General features: G+C 41.6%; 1 protein-coding gene across 4 annotated transcripts in view; it reads left to right on the top strand.

The window, feature by feature from the left end:
* Positions 1 to 24525, top strand: part of setd2 (SET domain containing 2, histone lysine methyltransferase) — a 132731-nt gene that overhangs the window by 68084 nt on the left and 40122 nt on the right. For all 4 annotated transcript variants that reach the window (XM_063057175.1, XM_063057157.1, XM_063057148.1 and 1 more), the window contains 11 exons: positions 905 to 1033; positions 2167 to 2295; positions 5470 to 5593; positions 9616 to 9693; positions 12457 to 12554; positions 13438 to 13573; positions 14628 to 14762; positions 15908 to 16036; positions 20017 to 20640; positions 22154 to 22208; positions 23951 to 24137. In XM_063057175.1, coding sequence (XP_062913245.1) covers positions 905 to 1033; positions 2167 to 2295; positions 5470 to 5593; positions 9616 to 9693; positions 12457 to 12554; positions 13438 to 13573; positions 14628 to 14762; positions 15908 to 16036; positions 20017 to 20640; positions 22154 to 22208; positions 23951 to 24137 — 1824 coding nt within the window. The remainder of the gene's footprint in view (positions 1 to 904; positions 1034 to 2166; positions 2296 to 5469; positions 5594 to 9615; positions 9694 to 12456; positions 12555 to 13437; positions 13574 to 14627; positions 14763 to 15907; positions 16037 to 20016; positions 20641 to 22153; positions 22209 to 23950; positions 24138 to 24525) is intronic.

Below are 24525 nucleotides of genomic sequence, written 5' to 3'. Positions count from 1 at the left end.
GGAGAAACAGATTACAAGAAAGGAGTTTTAGAGTCTTGTTGAGAGTGGCTAATAGAAAGAATTCTCAACACGATCTATGCAAACTAAGCAGAATGTTTACTAACACCAGATGTTCTGCAGATGCTGGAATCCAGAGCATCTTATGTGTATAGCTCAGGAAGTTTTAGTAATGTGAAAGAGGGATGAGAAAAAGTTAAATACAGGAATGATCAGTGGAAATAAAGCAAAAAACTGGAAGATATTGTGGAAAGAAGTAGAATTAATGGATGGAGCACATTGAATATGTTTTTACCAATGGCGAGACTTAGGGAGATTGAGCAACTGTTTGCTAATAAAGAAGGGACCTGTAACCTTGGATTAAAAATAGATTATGCTGGAAATAATTTGGAACAATTAACTGAGGACGTGAAGATGAGAATCGATAACATATTTTCTGATCATGGATGCTAATCCTAATATATTTACAATAATTTCTGTTTTTGCAATATTTGGCTTGCCCTATGTTCCATCAAGGCCAGCCATTTTTCACGACTGTTGGCACTATAACGTCTTTGAAAGAACCTGAGACTATTCATTGATGCTTAAGGCCATGAAAAGGTAAATTTACATCATACTTGGTGCTATTGTTGTTTTGTTATCTTCAGACTTCTACCGAGAAGTCCGAAAGGAACGTTGACTTATCCTTTGAATTAGGAGATTGAGGATCTAGTGTAATTATGGTCCTTAAAATCAAAGGAGAGTCTAGAGCAATGTGAACTGAGTTTGGAGAGTTCTTGCTCACAGTGATTTTCATTACTTCCTTTATCTTTGGGTAGTATTGTCAAAGTTAAGAGGTATTTGTGTAGCCTAGCCAGGTTTGTTAATTGCCTTTCCCAATCTTTAAGTGAGCTAATTTCTTTCACAGGAAGAAAAGCAAGTCTCACCGAGATATTAAGCGTATGCAATGTGAATGCGTGCTGTCAAGGGAGGATCGAGAAAGAGGAGAGCTGGCATGTGGTGAAGATTGCCTCAATCGGTTACTCATGATAGAATGGTAAATGTTTTTCTCGTGATTAGAAACTACCTTGGCCCAGAATTGACTCTTTTGCCCAGGTCTATACAGATTCTGAGACCTTTGCTTAGACAGTCATTGTGAAAAAAAGTTTTGGCTTCTGTCTCCAGATGCAGGGAATAATCAAATGCTCCAAAGCATCCATCTTTCTACATGTTTCTGTGTTCACCTGAAAATCCTAATAATGATTCAGGTCCCTTTGTGTTGGACATGTATCACATTCAGAAGTGTGTTCAGTATTCTTAGTGATTAGGATATTCAGGTTGTTGGGTCTGGAAAGCTTTTAAAGAATTAGAAAAAGAATGTAATGAGCCACACAATTTTAAAGTTTTGAAAAATGAACCATGATCAGATGTGAATGTTGAGATTGAAAACTTAAAAGCAAGAAGAAAGTTAATAATAACAGACTCTATATTTTAAATATAAGCTAAGAAGGATTCTGTGAAGGCTTTAATGAGAAAAGTATTGTCTGTTCTTGCCCATCTTTCTTGCAAATGAAGTACTGGAGAAGCCACCCAAGATAGCAGAGCAGGAGTCTTGAATGTACCTAGCTTTCATAAAGCTGAGTTACGCACAGTTTGTATAACAGCTAAATGCCAGTGTAAAGGAGATAACAAAGCTATGGTGAAAAACTGAATATGTGAGTTCCCCCAGTCCTTTTTGGATTAATTGATTAGTTTTTTTTTTCAAAAATTGAACCTTTGCAAAATTCTGACCTACAATTTTGGAGAAGATTGGCTTTCCAGTTGAGGTCCCAGTAAATCAAGGGGTTTCATTAGATGCAGAAGGGCCCACTAAAAGTAAGTTATGATTGTTATCGTGTCAGAGAGAGGAAAATGCTATTTTTTGAAATTAACAATAAACCCAAGAGAGCAATGAAGATTTACTGGCAAACAGCATGACATTTTTAAAATGGCAGAGTGGTCTATGTCAAAACGTTAGAGAAATTTAAGGCGGTGACACGCAAGTAATGGAAGTTTCAAAGGACTTGTCTAACATGGGGAGTGAGAAGTAAGCTGCTCAATGCAGTACTGAATGGCCATATTGAATTTGCTTATCTGTGGATAAATTATTTTGCAATGATATCAGACATTTTTGTTCTTGTGTCCTCTCAGTTCGTCAAGGTGCTTGCACGGAGAGTATTGTACAAACCGGAGGTTTCAGAGACGGCAGTATGCTGATGTAGAAGTCATCCTGACTGAGAGAAAAGGTTGGGGCCTCCGGACAGATAAAGAATTGTCAGTGTGAGTGAAACTGAACTTTAAAACATTCTAGATTTATCATTTCTTTCTTCTTTCCACCCGAGGCCTGTGGATGTTGGCTTTTCTCAAAACATGATTATTCTGTGGGCTGCAAATGGCCTCAGGCTCTGAGGTGGTCTCTTCGACCATAAGGCCATCATTGACCAGCCCAACTTCATCTTTATGCAACATTCAATTACACCCATTTTTTTTGGCATTAGATTTTTTGTCTTCCTCATCCTACTTCCCACCACTTTTATCCACAAGCCTAAGATTGCTAAAGTCAACTATGGTATGTTATTGCATCAAAGAAATTAACTAACTCCATATCAATCGGATATGGAATTAATTCATAAGTACAGTGCGATTACCAACTGATTTATAGGATGGACATGTCACCATTTTTCCATTGCTCTCCTGTCCCCCCTTGTGCATCATTCCTTCAAATGGTTCAGGGTTCCACTAATGTCACTATGTCTAATTATAAACAGACTGGGTGCTGTTATGGGTTTCCTTTTTGCTTTTTCTCCAGCCCAAAACCAAAAAAAAAACATATTTACATTGTTGGCTCAATGCACTTTACCCCTGAAGGCATGCACTCCTGAAAACCACCAGACACCAGATAACAATGGTGAGCTCAATCCATTCCAGGTCTGCCCAGAAGAAATCACTTGCCTTCCAGTCCAAGTGGTTCTACTCCAGGGCTGACCAGACATAGGCACTTACATTGGATGTGTGGGAAGAGGGCTGGATTGCAGGTGAGGATGAAACAGCATACTACCAGCTAATGTCCAGGCCATTCAGAATATAGCTGATGAAATAGAGCGAGGCTGACCTACCAAAGAGAACTGAAATGCAAGACATTGTACAGATGCTGGAAATCTTGATCAACACACAAAATGCTGGTGGAACTCAGCGGTTCAGGTAACATCTATGAAGGGAAATAAATTGTCGATGCTTTAGGACGATATCCTTCATCTCAAGAGCTGAGGTTCTTCTGTGTGCTATATCTCAGTGAAGCGTGGCTTACACCTGCCTCACCTGACTGCAATACAAACTGAAAGTTTCTCATGTTCTCCTGAACATCAACACTCATGGTCTTTGGATGGATATAACAGTCCTGGCATGTTCCTCTCACCCAGCATGGAATATTCAACAGTGAAGTGTTGCCTGTACTATATGCCATGGGAGTTCACTTCAGCTAGCATGACAGCTGTCTATATCCCACTCCAGGCAGACATGAAGCCTGCACTCAATGAATATATAAGAGGTATAGAATATAAGAGCAAGGATGTGATGTTGAGGCTCTGTAAGGCACTTGTGAGACCACACTTAGAGTATTGTCTGCAGTTTTGGGTTCCTTATTTTAGAAAGGATATACTGACATTGGAGAGGGTTCAGAGAAGATTCACAAGAATAATTCAAGGAATGAAAGGGTTACTGTATGAGGAACGTCTGGCAGCTCTTGGGCTGTATTCCCTGTAGTTCAGGAGAATGAGGGGAGATCTCATAGAAACATTCTGAACGCTAAAAGGCCTGAACAGATTAGAGATGGCAAAGTTATTTCCCATGGTAGGGGAGTCTAGGACAAGAGGGCACATCTTCAGGTTTGAAGGATGTCCATTTAGAACAGAGATGTGAAGAAATTACTTTAGTCAGAGGGTGGTAAATCTGTAGACTTTGTTGCCATGAGAAGCTATGGAGGCCAAGTCACTGGGTGCATTTAAGGCAGAGGTAGATAAGTTCTTGATTTGCCAGGGCATCAAAGGGTGTGTGGAGAAGGCAGGGGAGTGGGGATGACTGGAAGAATTGGATCAGCCCATGATTGAATGGCTGAGCAGACTCAATGGGTTGAATGGCCTACTTCTGCTCCTATATCTTAAAGTCTTATGAAACCAACCTTCGCTCTGTGGAATCTTGTCTATACTTCACGCTGCCTCAGTAAGTGAGCTAGCATACTCAAAAGACCCTACCCACGTTGGACATTTGCACTTTTCACTCCCATCAGGCAAAAGATATAAAATCTTGGAAACTTACGACCAGAATTGATTTGTATGAAGTGATCCCTCCGTCCATCAGGCTCCTGAACCAGTGTGGATACCTTCACTCACCTCAACCCTGAACTGATTCCAAAACCTAGGGACTCATTTTCAAGAAATCTACAACTCTTATTATTGTGTTTTATTTATTGTTATTGCTTTATTTTTTTTGTATTTGCACAGTTTGTCATTTGCACATTGTTTGTCTTTGGGTATAGTTTTTCATTGATTCTATCGCATTTTTTTGTATCTGCTGTGAATTTCCTGCAAGAATATGAGTCTCATTTTAATATATGGTGGTGTATACTGTACCTACTTTGATAATAAATTTACTTTGAACTGTACACAGGAAAGGTTTTTCACTAGATCTAAGTACATGTTAAAATAATAAACCAATTTAATGTAAGATTACTGGACTATTAGAGGTTAGCGCAATGCTCTTATAGTACAGAGTTCAATTCTGATGTCATCTGAGGGGAGTGTGTACATTCTCCCGGTGGAATGCATGAGTTCTCTCTCGATCCTCCGGTTTCCTCCTTCAATCCAAATCCTTACCGGTTAGTAGGTTAATTGGTCCCATGATTAGGCTAGGGCTAAATCAGGGGTTGCAGGGCGGTGCAGCTCAAAGGGTTAGAAGGGCCTGTTCAGCGCTGTAACTCTAAATAAAATAAAGATATTGCCTTAATTTCCAAAGTGACCATTTACCTGTGATTGTAAAGTTGTACGCACTTTGAATCTCTGCCTGAATGCTTTGATGTATTACTTAAGCTCATGTTGAAGTTACTTACAGTGGGTGTCTCTGTAAGTTCATTCTGCCGTTGGTCAGAAGGTTTTCATTCATCTGTATAACTGTTATGAGATCCACTCACTGCACTGTTCATCACTCTGGATCTTGTATCTCTCTGGTTGGTGTCTTCTGATTGAATTAAACAACTCCACACTGTTAGGTTTGGCCTTCAGCTTTCATCATCTTTAAAGTCTTGGTCTTCAACCACAGACATTCATAGTCAAGCAAAGACCTCACCTTTTCCAGAACACCATCTCCTCCATCAGGTGGAAAAAGTTATTTGAAGGTTGCAGATTTTGGTTATGAGGGAATAAAATACTGTTGTAATAAAGGTGGGCTTTGTCTTTGCAGGAATAGCTTTGTTCTGGAGTACTGTGGGGAAGTGCTGGACCACAAGGAATTCAAAACCCGAGTTAAGGAGTATGCCCGCAATAAGAACATCCATTACTATTTCATGGCACTGAAAAACGATGAGGTGAGAAAATTATCTCTGTGACTCGTGATTCAAATGGCCTTGGTCTCTCCCCATTTGGTGCACATTGACTCACTGAAGGAATTATCCCCTTATTTCTGTACCTTTTGAACATGCCTTTGTAAATTTGTCAGTCAGACGTTTACTTTCCCTTTCAGAAGCCAGTATGGATTCTGATTCTGCCACTGTTTCTAAACAGAGTAATTCATATCCCAACAAACATTCATTTAAGAAGAAATTCCCCAACTTCTCATTTGTTCTTTTGTTATAGATGTAAAAACGTTGCCATATTAGATACTGGAGTATCTGAGTTACAGTATGGTTATATAATCCAGACTACAGTAGCTCTCAGTCTTCTGAGTGCAAGGCAAGGAAACTATTGTTGGGCAGTTTACTTTGTACATTTTTGTGCATTGTTAAACTGCTCCAGTCAAAGGTGCCATCTCTAGAATGCCACACGAGACTAGAACAGCATAAAAAGTATATAAAAGATCCTATAATATTGATAGATAAGAAGGAAAGCAAATTTTCTGATCTCAGTATTACTGTTTGTGGGATCTTGCAATACCAAAATTGGCAGATGTATTTTCTCACAATACAATGACTCCTCCATAAAAGACCTTATTTTTCTGTGGAGTACATTGAAACGTTGTGAGGATGTGGTATGTATTCTGTAAGTGCAAGATCTGAGGGAAACCTGACTGAATTTGCCAAACAAACATTGATGGGTCATAGCCCTGTGTGAAGCTAAGTCCTACTCTGTGCAACATTGGTAAAGAATGCTTCTTTCACTCTTTTGTGCACTTAGCCACTCCATAATTCCTTGAAGAGGTTGCTTATTTGGGGTGGGAGGGGCGATTGCAAGCAAACAGGGACATGAGTACCCTGACCACATCTAATACTTGTTCAAATATTGTAAGGTTATGTACATACATCCACATGTTTGTGCTTTGATATTTTGTTTATCAAAAGCCAGCCAATTGGAAGTCATGTGTATGTTACTGCTGCAATGGTGCACAGCAGAGAGGTAGATTGGCTGTTTGGTGTCACAGCAATAACCTTGCGCTCAAAATCAGCAAGACCAAGGAATTGATTGTGCATTTCAGGAAGGTGGAGTTGGGAGAGCACACATCACTTCTCATTGAGGGGTCAGTGGTGAAAAGGTTGAGCAGCTTCACGTTGCTGAGTGTCAACATCTCAAAGGCTGTATCCTGGACCCAATACATTGATGCAATCACACCAGCAGCTCTCCTTTATTTGGAATTTTCAAGCGATTCAATATGTCACTGAAGACTTAAAAATTTCAGTAGATATACAGTTGAGAGCATTCTGAATGATTGCATTACAGCCTCCCAATACATAGGATTGTAAGTGACTGCAGAGGTTTGTGCACAGTATCAGGTCAATTGTGAAAGTGTGATGGGCACATGCAGCCATTTGATAGCATGGCAAATCGATTGTTTCTCCTGAGCGTGGTGGGGGGCTTTCTCTTTTGGGTGCGGGCTTTTGAGTTTTTGTCTCAGCGGGTCCGGTTCATAGCTCCCACACTGTAAGTTGCCCAGCATGTACTGTTGCTAACAACTCAGTAAAAATGCTTAGCCATACTACACTGTCCTCATTCTTGTTCCACACATACATAACATTTTATAACAAGGATGGGATCAGAGCAAGAATAGCTGCTCTACTTCAAGCACCATTTTGGGCAACACTGACTGTGGGGACCTGGCTGCAAAGGAAAAAAAGCCTTTTTGGACTACTTAGAACCCCTACCAATTTTAACATCAGCGGCAAAGCTGGAAAAAGTAATAAAACTGAAGCGGTTCCACATGCACTTGGGAAAACTCAGGCAGAAATACTTCAGTGCTCTGCACCTATGGAATAAGTCTGAATTGATACAAGCATTTGAGGCTTTGGACAACATTTTGAGAACTTAAGACAATTTGGGTTCTTGTAGCTATCAAAAGGCAGTCTGTCGGTTCTCTCGGAAAGTAGGGCACCTTGAGAAGATGTACTTCACTTAGCAATGTGCCATGAGAAAACGGCAGAGTTCAACCTTCACGCAAGGAGACAGCTAGAGCAAAGAATTGGGCATTATTTTCCAAAACCATGACTGGCCACCAAAACCAGCAACCTTACTTGGTTGCACTCACACTCACAATGGGCAACCAGCCCGTGAAATTTGAGCTGGATACTGGTTCAGCCGTCACTGTGGTAAGTAGATTATCCTCGTGCCAGATTCCAAAATTAAGACCGCTGAATTCTGTGTACCAAAGTGCTGGTGTCTTTACGACAGAAGTGGTTCATGAGCAGGACCGATTTCACTTGCCCACCTTTCTGTAGTCAGGAGGCCAGTGGCCTAATTTGCTGGACAGAAATTGGATTAAAAAGATGCCATCAGTGCTGTACCTTATCAAATTGATTGCGAGAATGTGGAGAGTGCCCATGCGACTCAATCTGTTTACCCAGGGAAGCCCCAGAAGCATCCTCTGCTAATGAACCCAGCGTCCCAGCAGATGAACCAATATAGCGGTTCATCAAGAGAAGAGGCCCTTCACAGTTCACTGCCCGCATCATCGGCTAATCAGGAAGGCACAGAGAGGGAAGCTGCCCCTCTCTGATGGTCCAAAAGGGTGCGTTGACCAGCTTAATTATACCACGTCATTGCTGTTCTTGCTCCATGCAATGCATAACAGGTGCTGTCCTGGATTGACCATATTGGGAGAGCCCTGCCTTGAATTCTTTACTACAAAAGCACCGGCAGGTTTTCCATGCTGACACTTGGGGTCAATGCCATAGTCCAGCAGCCAAGTTCAAGTTTGAGCAAAAATGCTGGCTAAAGTTGTACAGGCCTATCCGGTGCCATATGCAGTGGGCCCAAAGGTAGAAGAGGAACTTGACTGACTACAGAGAGCAGATGTAATACAAGTGCAGAATTTAGAGAGTTTGTCAAGACAAATGATATTAGGAACCTGACAGCAGCTCCATTTTACGCAGCATCAAATGGCCTGTCAGAGCAAGCAGTATAAATGGTGAAACAAGGCCTTTCCAAACAAACTCCAGGTGACTTGATGAAATTGAACAGGTTCCTTTTCCATTGCCGGGTTATCCCAAGCACACTAACACCCATGAGGTCATGGGGAGAAGGTACAAACTCCGGTAGTGGCAATTGAACCCCGATCGCTGGCACTGTAAAGTATTAAGGGAACTGCAATGCCCCTAAGCTATTGTAGTACTTCTACGCTACATGAAATGTCTGCAACATTTTGTATTTTGACATGGATGCTTTTCCAATTTCTGAGACGGGAAGGGAGAACAAAAGGGAAGACCTTTATAGGTTCACTACTAGAAAAAATTGAATAACACATTATGTAGTGTGTGGTGCAACGGTTATGGTGATGGCATTGCAATTCCCTCTACAGTGGGGGAAAAATATTGATTGGATGATGACTGGAATAGCCAGTTATCTGCAATTGCAGGCAATCAGCACTGATGCCAGCACTATGTCAGTTTGCAAGATGACAGCCTGATCCTTTAGTCCACATCACTTCATGTGGAACCGAATGAAACAGCAGGAGTGCGGAAGAAATTAAACTGACAAGCATCTGGAAACTTGGGGGTGAGGTCATTCTTGGGGCCTAAATATGGATGTTCTGCATCTCATCTTCCAATCTGGCACATTGCGGATCTTGGGAATCAGCATTGTAGGTGGTAGCGATCATGGCTTTTGGAGAGGCTGACAAAGAAAAAACTTGAATTGCATGCAGTGTTAAAAACATTCCAGCTCCGAGGACCACAGTAAACTATTGACTGATCAGCTGAAGGAGGACTGTGCCAGGGCAGGATGGATCTTTATCAAGACACATCAGCCCCAAGGGCGTGCATTCTGACAGTGTGGAATACCCTCTAGCTGCAATAAATCTAAATACAATAGTAATTAAGCTGCTACTGTACTTGTTAGTTTGATAATAATGAATATATCCATTTGTAAAAACGTCACCTTTAATTTTGCTTTTTCTTTTCACCAGATCATTGATGCAACCCTGAAAGGAAATTGTTCTCGTTTCATGAACCACAGCTGTGAACCCAATTGTGAAACCCAGAAGGTGAGAGAATAGAAACAGATAATAGTTGATCACAGTTCCTCTTTTTCCCTCCATTTTACATCCCCCTCTCACCATCTCTCTGCCCATCCCACCAACATTTCTGGCTGCCACCAGAATTCCCACACAAAGGCAGACATCCAGAACTACTTAGCTGTTCGTTTCAGCCTATTTCCAGAATTGAGCTCTAAGGACTACTTCAGCAGAATGTGAACTTAATGTATTAGCCCAGCAGTTACGCCCACTGAACCTGCACCAAATAAGACCTGGTGCAGCTTCAACATTAAAGCTATTTGAGTGATAAAGAGCAGCTGTTTGTGAATTAGTCAAATTTCAAGCAGTCTCCCCTTTTTAAAATTTGCTTAAATGTTTTAAGTATTTAAACATGTATTTTTTTTATTATTACTTCATCAGTCTTTAATAATCTTTGAATATTTTGGGATATTCCTGCAGGTCAGAGATGTTGGTAAGTATTTAGCGTTTGCTAAGTGGAGGGGTGGGTTTTTCTCTGCTGTTTGGTGGGCCGTGCCTGTTCTTCCATGCCAGCATGGCAGCATTATGTCATACCCAACTCCTGGTAATATAACCCGTTCACATCTGCTCTCAAGATAGTTTCAGAGAGCAATCACCAGCAAATCAGAAAAATCAATGGATGTGCTTTCAAAGTACTACTTTAGATGGAAAATGGTCTGGGGTATCTTAAGCTGGCCAAAAAACTATCTTTTAAATCATCTAGCAAGCTTCAGTTTTCAGGAATTGGCATTAACCAACAAAATTTTGGCCCTGCATTGTCCAGTACTTTCAGCACTAGCCACATTCTAAATGGAAATCCATCTGCATCTAATTGTGATTAGCAGGTTGATATTGAATAATAGACTGTGCTTAGGATGAGCTGAAATGCACAAGTGTTTACTGAGTCTGAGTGTTTTACTTGATTAATGTTTGATATAATGTAAATATATATGCAAATATTCCCTAGAGAGGAAAAAAAAGACAAGGAAAGAGGAACAAATAAGCTGAGTCAATATCACAGGTGGATGACTGATGTAGATAGAAATCAAGTTACCTTGAGTAGTACAACACAATACTGAGTCCTAAAGGTGGTTGTGTGCTTAGACACCTGGCATTTCAGGAAGTGATTGCACAATCTGCGTGTGTTTAGTTCGATATATAGGAGACCACAATGTGAGACCAGATTGGAAAGTGTGCAAATGAATCACTGCTTCCTGTGAAACAAAAAGACAAGTGTTGAATTGCCTGGGTTTGCAAGGGAAAGTGCTGTTAGAAGTGGGGTGGTGGGAAGATAAGCGCTAGGTAGGGAGGTCAAGAAATGCTTGATGATGGAATCTCTTTGAAGATGTATGAAATTGCAAAGAATGATCTTTTGAATGAGGAGGCTGATGGTGCAGTTGGTGAGAATCAATGGAATTCTATTCTTGTTCTGCCCTAGAGAAGAGTAGGTGAGGGTTGGTGTCTGGGCAATGAATGAGATGTCATAAAGCACTTTATGGACAATGGTAGAGGGAAAGCCAAAGTCGATGAGAAATAAAGGCATTTCAGAGCCATCTGTACGGAAAGTCACATCTTTGAAGTGAATACAACAGAGATGAAGGAAGTGATCAAACAGAGTCAAGGCAGCACAAAGCTTACTCAAGACAGCTGTGGGAGTCGGTAGGCTTGTGATGGGTGTCAGTAGCCAGGTAATCTCTTGAGAGCCAGGAAAGGGATCTAGGAGTTTGTCCAATTGAAGATGAGAGCAGGGTGGAAATCAGTAGCAGAAGTAATGAATTGATCAAGTTCTGCATGAGTACAGAAGGCAATGCCAATGCAGGCATCAGTGTGCTGAAAGAAAAGATGTAGGGGAAACTCCTGTTAAAGTTGCGTATACCACACAAAGGCAGGTATAACTTGAGCCCAGATAAGTGCCTATTGCTACACTTTGATCTGCAGAAAGTGAGGTGGGTTTGAAGAAGTTGTTCTATGTGAGAATAAGTTCATCGAGGCAAATGATTATATGTGGCAGTGGAAAAGTGGTTGGATCTCTTCGGGGGAAAAAGTGGTGGACCCCATCCCACTGCTCAGAGTATTCCCTTTCTCCCAGTAATTTCCTTTTTTAACTTATTCTCTCCACATTTCTATAAATCATTCCTGCTGCTCCTCCTCCCTTGCCACTGCCCCCACAGATTCTTTCACTATTACTCACATCAGGGCAATTTAGTAGTCAGTTAACCTCTTAATCATATAGAATATGAGAGGAAAGCAGACCAGAGGAAAACCAGCTAGTTACAGGAAGGACATGCAATCTCAGCATATATAGTACCCAAGGTTGGAACTGAATACAGGTCACTGGATTTTTGGAGCACAAAGTCTACTAGCTGACATACTGCCTTCACTCTGACTTCCCAAACTTGATTAAAACTTAGCTATAACAAATAGTGTTGTGTTTTTTTACAGTCCATAGCTAACTTTACTTTCGACTGGACAGTCTCAGTCTGATGTTCCTCTGACAAGTGTAGTGTAGCACTTCCTCCATGCTGTTCTGGGACATCAAAGGAGATTAGAGGTTTTATTATCTTCAGCGGGAATTAAACTCAGAAGTCTTAACCTGGACAAGGATGTCAGTATGAAACAAAGAAGATGCCGGAGGAACATGGTGGTTCAGACATCGTCAGTGGAGGGAAACGTCAGTAGAGCCTAGCTGATTTTCTTGACATAAAAATGCATCTTTTTAGAAAAAAGCTGTGAATTTGCACTTCTTCTTTATAGTGGACAGTGAATGGGCAACTTCGAGTTGGATTTTTCACAACCAAGACAGTTCCAGCTGGAACAGAGCTAACCTTTGATTACCAGTTTCAGCGATATGGGTAAGATTCTTCATTGAGCTGTTTCCATAGTTGATCTGCCTATGTTTTCCTCTGTTTGTACAGTGATCTTCAATACTGTGTCTTGTATCAAATGTACAAATGTGCTGTACCGGTGCTGTTATCTGGACTCTGCAATGTGCACTATCCACTGAATGCATATGAACAGCATGGCTCGATGGAAGTTGTGATTTCAGTGCCTAGAATGACAAGGGAACTATTTGCCTTGAATTTGCATTCTGCTGCCTCCTTACTGCTCCTTCTGCTGTTCGTTTCATCAGCTCACCCGGCTGCTGCCCACACCCTCAGCTGCTGTTTGTTTCTCCCCGTTATTGTTCCTTGAGTCACAAGTGCTCACTTCCACCAATCAGACCCACTCTACCATTTCCCTACCATCTTGTTATGCAGTGAGAGGCCTGTGCACCCGTATTGTACAGTGATAACTTGACAGCCCCGTGTCCACCAGTACAATCCACTTGGGTCCTGATCAGGATGTGGACCTGAACCTTGATTGGGACTAGGGCTCTGATGATCAGACTAGACCCTCTGTTGTTCCTGTTCATTTTATCCCTGGATCTTTGATCCTGGATCCAGCGCAGTTGGGGGCTGAAGTTGGGATGGCCCCGAGTACCAGCTGGGGGTTCTTTGGCTGCATTCTTTATAGCAAAAGTAGTCACTTCCTTTAATGATATCACTGGCCACTCCTATATTGGTTCTTGGGCTTCCCAGGGACCATTGTCCTGCCCATGCATGGTAATGGATCAGAAGGCAAGCTAGTTGGTCTTTGCTTGTACAAAATTGTGTACCAGTTGGTGCAGCCATGTCTGAACACAATGCTCAGCTGACCAAGCTGTGTTACTACGGATTTTAATCTCCCTGAATGCAGGAAGGAAGCTCAAAAATGTTTTTGTGGATCAGCAAACTGTCGTGGTTACTTGGGCGGTGAAAACCGGGTCAGCATTCGGGCAGCTGGAGGGAAGGTTAAGCTAAAGGACAAGGACCGATCTCGAAAGAAAGACTCCGTAAGTATTATTTGAAACCCATCTGTGATATGTGTTGATCTGTGTTTCCTGCAGTGGGGGAACTAGGACCGGAGAGCATAGCCTCAGAATACAGAAATGTCCTTTTAGAGCAGAAATGAGGAGGAACTACTTTAGCTTTGAGGGTGGTGAATCTATGGAACTTATTGCCACAGGCGGCTTTGGAGGCCAAATATATTTAAAGCGGAGGTCAATAGATTTTTGATTAGTAAGGGTGTCAAAGGTTATGGGGAGAAAACACAAGAATGGGATAATAAATCAGCCATGATGGAATGTCAGAGCAGACTCAAAGGGCTGAATGGCCTAATTCCACTTCTCTGTCTTAATGACTTAGGGTATGTTTGCTGAATTCTAGTTTCCATGTGTCTGTACAAATAATGTTTGACATTAAAATGCTCTCTGAAATGGCTAGCAAAGTACTCAGTTCAAGGGTGATTAGAAATTGGCAGGAAATGCTAGCCTTCCCAGTCAAGCCGTTATCAAAAAAACTAAATAAGTCATCTTACTCACTTCTCCTACCGTTGCCAGTGTGTACAAGCCCAGGAGTGTATGTTCCATGGAGCTTGATATCCGTGTTACTTTAAACAAGTTTAATTTTTATCATCTTATACAAATGAACGGGCTCTTCAACCATAGTCAAGAGATCACACCCTCAATACAGAAGTGTTGCAATTATGTTATAACTATTAATCAAGAGAGTGGTAGGTAGGAATTCAAATCTTACCTGAACAATTTGAAAATTTGAATTTGGCTTCTCGGATTGTAATAGTCCATATTGTAGAATTCCATGTGCTTTCCTGAGAACGATTCATGTGGTTTTATGTCACAGTGCATGGTTTCTTTGCCCTTTATATATGATTTATGGGTTGGGATATACTTGCTTCAACCTGTGGAGGCACAGGACAAATGTTCGCTTTTAGCTGACATGAGTGCCTGAGAAATTCAGGAGGAGATGGGAGCTAACACTGGCCCTTTTTAATTGCAGCAGTATCACTTGACCAGCTAGTTTAAACCCCTCTTTCCTCTTCATTGTCAGGTGGACGAAGAACTAGAGGCCTTCCTGGAAAATGGTGATGGCCTGTGTGATTCAGACCAAGTGCTCAGTTTAACCCGGTTGATGGTCCGCATAGAGACCATGGAGCAGAAGTTGACTTGCCTCAAGATCATACAGGTAATGACTCGATCCCAGGTCAGCGGGTGGGGGTAGTGTGAGGGTCTGCTTTGGGGAGAAATGCCATTGCAACTGGAGCTAAAATTTAAACTTGGTGTTATTGCAGGGAGGGTCACTGGCTACCCAATCTTCTCTAGCCAACCTAAACTTGACATTTAGTGACAAAACCATTCGGGGACCAACCCCCTGTGTGTCACCACTGACCAGAAATGGCTGGGCTAGTCACGTAAATAACTGTGGCCAAATGATGAGGTCGGAGGCTGTGTACCAGTAGTGAATGTCTCCTGATGCCCCAAAGGCCTTTCCATTATCTACAGGGCACAAGTCAGCAGAGCGATTGAGTACTCTCCACTTCCTTGGATGAGTGTGGCTCTCAAGAGGTTCGACACCATCCAGGACAAAGTAAAGTGCTTGATTGACACCCAGTCAAACACTCAAAACATTCATTCATTCCACCATTTCACCATTGATGTGATGTGTACTGTATGCAGAATGCACGACAGTCACTCATCCAGGTATTCTAGCAGCACCTCAGAAGTGACATGTACCAGGAGAATGTTTAAGGGCAGCAGGAAGCATCACCTCCTGTACGTTCCCTTCCAATAAATGATGGTCTTTCTAGTAAAGCTCATAATCCAGAAAATGAATTTATTTAGTAATTCTGAGAGTACTGCTTCAAGCCCTGCAAGCATTTTGGGATTCAGAAGAACTGAAATCAATAAAAGTGACTACAAAGCCATTGCATTAATTTAGTCTCCACTGGCGCTGGTGTACTTTAGCAAAGGACATCTGCTCGCCTTGACTATTTTACGTCATATGATTCCTTGATTGTCTCTTAGTTGTTCCTTGAAGTGTGCGATAAGACAGACAATTACATCAGATTGCAGCTAGCAATTCAAGAGCACTTGGAACTTCCTACCTTACAATATTTCAGAAAATTCAGTACACTGATCACAGAGGATCAAGAAAATTCACAAATGCACTGTCGGGGTGACTGGGGAAGAGCAGTGTCGGTTGGTCATATCGATGATGCCCAAGTTCAAAAGATCAATCTTGATTTTAGAAAGAGAGTGACACTGAGAAGAAGTTGTTATTTGGAATGAAGAGTTCTCTTAAAGCAGTATTTACATTTATTTACTTTTCAGAACACGCATTCGCAGAGTTGCCTGAAGTCCTTTCTGGAGTATCATGGATTGTCTCTGCTGTGGATCTGGATGACAGAGCTTGGTGATAGCCGAGGGAATTCCAGCAATAATATTAAGCTTCAAACTGAAGTATGTTGTGTCAAGGTGTCTTGTGTTCCTGCAGGGATTGTTGGGAGTGAAGTCATTTGAATATGGGATTGAGTTAGTCCTGCAGTACTCAGCTTTCACAGCAGATGGAGCTCAAGCATCAGTGCTGTGGAGAGTGTAAAGGGCAATCAGTAGTTGATTGGTAATCCCAATAGGATTTAAACATGTATGTGTATCCTAGTGCTGGAAAACTGAACACCCGGTAACAATTTAATGATCTATAACTTCACATTCTTACCTTGCGATAGCAGGACTTGCAGGCTTACTCACAGCCAGCAGGATGCAAAATGTATTTTCTTTCCACATTTGTAATTATTGGAGCCAATAGAATACTTAGCTAAGGGTTTAGCAGATTTCACCAGTCCTTCCTTCCAACAGGGTCTACCAGCAATCACCACATTCCTTAGCAGATATCAAACCAAAATTCAGAATTGGAAACCTGGTCTTAGACTATGTTGGGTGGAGATTGACTATATACAGTGGCATGCAAAAGTTTGGGCACCCCTGGTCAAAATTTCTGTTACTGTGAATAGTTAAGTGAGTAAAAGATGAACTGATTTCCAAAAGGCATAAAGTTAAAGATGACACATTTCTTTACTATTTTAAACAAGAAAACTTTTTTATTTCCATCTTTTACAGTTTCAAAAATACCAAAAAAGGAAAAGGGCCCGAAGCAAAAGTTTGGGCACCCTGCATGGCGGTACTTAGTAACACCCCCTTTGGCAAGTATCACAGCTTGTAAACACTTTTTGTACCCAGCTAAGAGTCTTTCAATTCTTGTTAGGGGGATTTTCACCCATTTTTCCTTGCAAAAGGCTTCTAGTTCTGTGAGTTGCTTGGGCCGTCTTGCATGCATTGCTCTTGAGGTCTATCCACAGATTCTCGATGATACTTAGGTCAGGGGACTGTGAGGGCCATGGCAAAATCTTCAGCTTGCGCCTCTTGAGGTAGTCCATTGTGGATTTTGAGGTGTGTTTAGGTTCATTATCCTGTTGTAGAAGCCATCCTCTTTTCATCTTTGGCTTTTTTACAGACGGTGTGATGTTTGCTTCCAGAATTTGCTGGTATTTAATTGAATTCATTCTTCCCTCTACCAGTAAATGTTCCCCGTGCCACTGGCTGCAACACAAGCCCAAAGCATGATCCACCCCCGTGCTTAACAGTTGGAGAGGGGTTCTTTTCATGAAAGTCTGCACTTTTTTTTCTCCAAACATACCTTTGCTCATTGCGGCCAAAAAGTTCTATTTTAACTTCATCAGTCCACAGGACTTGTTTCCAAAATGCATCAGGCTTGTTTAGATGGTCCTTTGAACCTTTTAGAACATAGAACATAGAATAGTACAGCACAGTACAGGCCCTTCGGCCCACAATGTTGTGCCGACCCTCAAACCCTGCCTCCCATATAACTCCTCCATATACCTGTCTAGTAGTCTCTTAAACTTCACTAGTGTAGCTGCCTCCACCACTGACTTTTGAATAGAACTTTTTGGCTGCAATGAGCAAACGTATGTTTGGAGAAAAAAGGGTGCAGTATTTCATGAAAAGAACCCCTCTCCAACTGTTAAGCATGGGGGTGGATCGATCATGCTTTGGGCTTGTGTTGCAGCCAGTGGCACGGGGAACGTGTACTGGTAGAGGGAAGAATGAATTCAATTAAATACCAGCAAATTCTGGAAGCAAACATCACACCATCTGTAAAAAAAAACCGAAGATGAAAAGAGGATGGCTTCTACAACAGGATAATGATCCTACACACACCTCAAAATCCACACTGGACTACCTCAAGAGGCGCAAGCTGAAGGTTTTGCCATGGCCCTCACAGTCCCCCGACCTAAACATCATCGAGAATCTGTGATTAGACCTCAAAAGAGCAATGCATGCAAGATGGCCCAAGAATCTCACAGAACTAGAAGCCTTTTGCAAGGAAGAATGGGTGAAAATCCCCCAAACAAGAATTGAAAGACTCTTAGCTGGGTACAAAAAGTGTTTACAAGCTGTGATACTTGCCAAAGGGGGTGTTACTAAGTACTGCCATGCAGGGTGCCCAAACTTTTGCTTCGGGTCCTTTTCCTTTTTTGTTATTTTGAAACTGTAAAAGGTGGAAATAAAATAGTTCTCTTGCTTAAAATATTAAAGAAATGTGTCATCTTTAACTTTATGCCTTTTGGAAATCAGTTCATCTTTTACTCACTTAGCTACTCACAGTAACAGAAATTTTGACCGGGGTGCCCAAACTTCTGCATGCCGCTGTAATTTCTTAGGTGAGAATATTGCTGTGTAGTTGAAGTCTTACTCCAGCATGTGGTTGCATTGAAAATACTGAGTAAAATCCAGCTAGTCTGCTCCATCAAAGAATTCAATAGATTGGTAGATATGGGCTGGTGCAAGAAAGTGCTATTGAAGTACGTGTTTGGCCATGAGCTTATAAAATAGGTAAATTGAATTATCTAAGCTTTCAATTTCATATGTTCTTAAAAACCTGGATGTATTTCATTGAAATCATAAGAACATAAGAAATAGGAGCAGGAGTTGGCCATCTGGCCTATAGAGTCTGCTCCGCCATTCAATAAGGTCATGGCTGATCTGACCGTGGACTCATCTCAACCTACCTGCCTTTTCCCCATAACCCTTAATTCCCTTACTATGCAAAAATTTATCCAACATTGTCTTAAATATGCTTACTGAGGAACCTCTACTGCTTCAATGGGCAGAGAATCCCACAGATTCACCACTCTTTGGGAAAAGCAGTTCCTCCTCATCTCCGTCCTAAATTTACTCCCCCGAATCTTGAGGCTATGTCCCCTAGTTCTAGTCTCACCTACCAGTAGAAACAACTTTCCTGCCTCTATCTTATCTATCCCTTTCATAATTTTATATGTTTCTATGAGATCTCCTCTCATCCTTTCTGAATTCCAGCAAGTACAGTCCCAGATGACTTAATCTCTCCTCATAGTCAACCTGATGAACCTCTTCTGCACCACCTCCAAGGCCAGTAAATCCTTCCTCAAGTAAGGCGACCAGAACTGCACTCAGTACTCTTGATGCAGCTTCTAGATGCAGTTGCAGCATAACCTCATTGTTCTTAAATTCAATCCATCCAGCAGTGAAGGCCAACATTCCATTTGCCTTCTTGATAGCCTGCTGCACCTAAAACCAAACTTTTGCCATTCATGCACAAGCAGTCCCACATCCTTCTGCACAGAAGCATGCTGCAATCTTTTACTATTTAAATAATAATCTGATCTTCAATGTTTCCTTCCAAAGTGGATGACCTTGTATTTACCAACATTGTACTGCATCTGCCAGACCCTTGCCCACTCATTTAACCCATCTATTTCTCTCTGCAGACTCTCCATATCCTCTGCACAATTTTTTTTTCCACTCAGTTTTCCTCTACATCTAACTAGTGTTCTGGATTGGTTTGAAAGGAAAATAAAGTGTCACACTTACCCTGGAATATTTGATAGAACTGTATAGAGGGAGCTTCAGTTGTTACTGTGCTGCAGCTAGTGGATGGTACCCTGAGGATGGAACTTTACTCGAACTAAAATAAAATGTAGCTTTGTGGGACAGTGTTAAGTGTGTTTTTGAAACTTAAAGAGTGGTGATAAAACAGGGAACAATGAGAGCTAGATAAGATGAACACTGCTGTATATTTTCTGCTTCAATTGCAAAACAACTGTTCTTCTATTAGGAAACTGACAATGATAGGGTCCCACAAAAGGAAAGTGGGGAGTAAGATCAGTGGGGGCAAAGTTGTGCTGCAAACCTTGGGTGACGAGTCCAGAGCGCAGGTTCCAGGAAGGTTGGAATAAGTAAGAGAGAAGATGAAGCAAATAATGTCATGCAGAAGTTCAGAAATGGGAGGCAGTAAGTTAAGCAACATGATGTTTTGTAAAGAATGAGTGAATTGCAGAGAGGAAGTATCCCTGATTTGAGTTGTGAATCATTTGTTTTTACAGATCATGAAGACTCTAGAGCTGTTACCAATTCCCACAAAGAACATGCTCGAGGAAAGTAAGCTCCTGCCCATCATTCAGCGTTGGGCCCAGTCAAAGGCATCTGTTCCCCAGGTCAGTGAGGCAGATGGTTATTCAAGTGAGAACACCTCCCGTGCACAAACACCACTGAATACCCAGGATCCTGGGCTGAAGCAGAGTGGTGAAGCTGATGGTGACACTCCAAAAAAGCTGGTGATGCGGAGGCTGAAGATCATGAGCGAGAACAGCATGGACAGTGGGTTGTCGGACACAAGCAAAGCCTCTGATGGAGAGATTGAGCTCAAAGAGGCAAAGGATGAGGTGGTCACAACAGTCGAGCCATCGCCATGTCTTCCTGCAGATGAGGAGGAGATACAGAGTGAGGTGCCAGGGGACGAGGCAGAGCCCCAAGATTCCCAGGATTCTGCATTGAAAGCAGCCAACGGAACAAAGCTGGATGATGGAGCCTTGGTGGAGACTCCATCACAGGATGAAGAGGAAGGTGTGTCAGATGTAGAGAGTGAACGGAGCCAGGAACAGTCCTGCAAAATTGAAGATGTAAGCGAACTGGCAATGAAGTTACTCGATGTCTGGAAAGACCTGAAGGTGGGTGTTGGCATGTAACTGAGAGAGGGCATGTTCTGCACGAGAGGTGGGAGAAGTTGGAGCTAATGTTTGGAAATAGTGAATGAGTGAGGTGGTCAGTGGGTTCCCTTGGGAGATCATTACGTTCAAATCAAAGGCATGTTTGCTAGGTTGTATCATTTAAAGCATGTGAGGAAAGAAGCTTTTGACCTCTGGAGTTCCTAATGCTCTAAGTGATCAAGTTTTCAGATCATTTCTGGTTGGGAGTAGTCTATGGCCACAGAACCATTAGACTGATGTCTCATCCTGTTATTCAGCTGGATGCCATAGATCTCAATGCTCTTATTTGAAGAAGGTTGGGTAATGTTTTTCCAATGACGTAGGCAACCATTATCCCTCAAACAAAACTTTGAGCTATTATTCTTTAGTCTGCACAAAATAATAGTCATACTTTATGACACTGTTTACGCAAGGACACAAAACTGGAGCAGAAGAGGCTAACCCTGACGTGCCTTTCAACGTGATCCACACCAGGTCATGGCTCCTCTCCTGCGCCAAATCCTCATGTCCCTGCATTTCCCAAATTTCAGAAGTGTATCTACTCTTAAATATCTCTAGTAATCTAGTTCTAACCTTCTGGGCAGAAAAATTCCAGAGATTCACCACTTTCTGCAAGAGATTCCTATGTGCTTCTGTTTGAAATGACCAAGGAGATATGTTTATGTTGTAACTATGTCTACTCATTCAGTATTCTCTCATGACTGGAATGACATCTCCCATGTCATGTCCCTCTGTCTTGTATGTTTCAATAACGTCATCCCTCAGTCTTCTTAACTAAACAATATAGACGGTTCCTCAGTGGCTCATGACGAAACAACCCTCTCATGCTAGAACTTTGAGTGCATCTCCTCTGAATTGCTTCCAGCATTAGTGTATCCTTTCTTAAATAAAGGGAGCAAGACTGCCCACAGCACTCCAGGTGTGACCTCACCAACAGCCCATACAGTTGCAACAATGTTTGTTATTTGTAATTTCAGCCAAACCCCTTGCAATAAAGCTATAAATGCTCTTTGCCTTCCTATTTACATGCTACACCTGCCTGCTAACTTTCTGTGATTTGTGCGCAAGAACATTGGTATTTCATTTGCTATTATTCTCTATTTAGATAATGGTCTTTTGATGTCCCCAAATGGAAGTGTGTAACTTCACACTTTCTGCAGTCTACGTTCACTGCCACATATTTCATGTCCGTGGCAAATTTGAATACCTTACAGATCCTTCAATAAATAGTAAATAATTGCAAACTAGAAAAAATCTTTGGGGCAGTCCACTAGGTACACTCAATAAGCATGAAGAGGTATTTACATATTACAACTCTCTGTCTTCTGTGTAGTAACCAATTTTCAATACTTTGAGTTCTTGCCTTGTCTATCAGCCTTTTACATGACTGGAAGCTGGCTGGCATTGAATTACCTTAAGATGTGTCAGTTTAGTATCAATGCTTGTTTCTAACAGTGCAATCTTTGTTAATCAGGAGGTGTATAGAATTCCCAAGAAGGACCGAACACAAACAGAACGAGAAAGTATTGGTGCGTATAAGCATTGCAGAATTCCTAAGGAGGGTGGAAAAATGGAGGGCATCTTACTCACGTAGAAATTAAACCTTTTTTTGCAGTTAAGCTTCAAATATATTTGCATTTCATTTATTTTGCCTTGCATTACATTTGGAAGTGTACAACCTTGTACAATTTGAGCCTTGTGTTCCCATGGTTTTTCCCTTAATCTCTGTTCTAAGATAAGAGCGAATACGAATAGATAAGAGCGAGAATGGAGTTGAGGAAAAATATTTTCACCCAAAAAGCAGCGTGGTTTACTGTATGAAAATGTGGGGTGACGGTGAAATTTCCCAATGTATTTATAAAGTCCCACAACTCCTAAAATTGACTTAAGAATTATGGACCAAGGTGGTGGAATAAACTAGCTGGTGGTTTGCCAGGGGCAGAATATCCTTTTGTGGGCTGTAAAGTCTTTTTGTTCTTTAAGGGGAAATGGGGTAACATCATCGTCACAGAAATAGAGCATGATATTTGTGATTTGCTGGGTTGATGCTGGGACAGGAGTTGACATCGATCGGCGCAAATTAAATAAGAGAAAAATAGATACCTTCAGTAACTGTGGAGAGGAGAGAAGGGCTGGCCATTGCTTGACTTAAGGGAATGGGAGTGAATTTTTGAGGTGAAGCAATGATGGTGTTTTCAAGAGGAACACAATGTCTTGATTACCTCATCCAGAATAGAAAAGGAGCTATTGGGATGAGGAGACAGGAGGAGAGTTTCATGGAAATGTAATAGATAAAGTGAAAATAATGGTGAGGGAATGAGGAGGTTTGACTTGATATGGGAAGGAGAAGAGCTGGGTGGGTGGCCACTTGATGGCTAAGATTTTCATGATAAACTCTTGACAGGATTTGTCAAGACTGGATCTAACAGTTGATAAAACACACTCACATGCCAAAACACTTCAGGATAGAAGATAGAGATAGCAGTTTTGGGAGGAGTTAGGAGGGTGATGGAGTGGTTGAGTAAGTCAACAGCTGTAGAGGTATAATGATGAGGTCTGAGGTCTAAATGGTATTGCATTTCAAATCATCTTCAGGAGACTTGGCAAAAGGACTTGTGAACAGAATTTGTAAGTTCTTCAGATCTCCTGCCCTTCAAACCAAAAAAAAGTCTTATGGAGCATGTGCTTGATACAAAAAACATCCGAAAAGTAGATGTTGAGGTCTTAGTCCAATCTGACAGTTCACTTGAAATCAAATATTTTAAATTTTTTTTTCCCTCAGATTATGGGTGACATTTCTGTTACCAGTTTCTTGTTGCTCTGGGAAGTGGTGGTTCATTTAATAAAAACCATACCCTTTTAGAACTCTGCAGAGAGCCGTTTAAGAGATAGCCACCTATGTTGAGCTAGGCTTAATGTCAAGTCCATTCCTGCCCATAATCCTTTATCACCCAGGGGTAAGACAAGAGTTATCTTTTTGTACTTCATTGCTAATAACTACTGCTTTGGTACCCATGTGGAATGATCTGTAGGCATTGGGTTGGGAAGGGAGACTTGATATCAAAGCAGCTGCCAGTCCTTGTCCTGATCTGCTTTTATGCCAGCTAGGCTGGACACCAGTATATTTGATGTTGCTTGTGTTTTATGTTAAGTAGAACATAGGAACAAAATTAAACTAAAGAGCAATTTACTGTCAATTTGCCTATTGATTTAATCCCATGTTAAGATGGTAGAAGATGCTGAAGTTCTGCTCACGTACTTGTTTTTCCAGAGCGTGGCAGGGAGGGGACATCACAAAAAGATGCCCCTCAGGTTCCAAAAACACCAGTGAACCTGGGCAAAGAGAAAGATGTGGACAAATCTCTCAGCAAAGATCGGAAGAAACGCAGGCCAACGACCTCCCCTCCACCCTCTGCCTATGAGAGAGAAGGACTGAAGCGATCCGTTCCAGATGAAAGGCAAGCTTCTTTTCTTTTTCCTTAAGCCTTAGACGAGCACTTGCCACCAGCTATTTAATAGTAATGTTTCACAGCAGAATGTATAATTGGCCTTGAGTAGTATTTTGATATGAATTCTTGTTTTTTTGAAGAAAGGAAACAAGAAATGTGTATCATGTAGACTTGCATTTGTATAGTGCTTTTCAAGCTTTTGGGTGTCTCCAAGCAGTTACAGCAAATGTTGTGGTGACTATTGTATGAAAGATGGAATCAATTTGCACACTGCATGCTGCAGTGATATAGTAGCCACATAATCCTCTCAGTGATGCTGGTTGATAGAAAATTATTGGTCAAGATGCCTTTGAGGACTGGCTGGCTTTTAATCAATTAATGTCATGGGATTTCAAAA

The sequence above is a fragment of the Mobula hypostoma genome, chromosome 1 (genome assembly GCF_963921235.1).
Source record: "Mobula hypostoma chromosome 1, sMobHyp1.1, whole genome shotgun sequence".
In the NCBI taxonomy this organism is placed as follows: domain Eukaryota; kingdom Metazoa; phylum Chordata; class Chondrichthyes; order Myliobatiformes; family Myliobatidae; genus Mobula; species Mobula hypostoma.
This window is presented reverse-complemented; position numbering and strand designations above follow the sequence as displayed.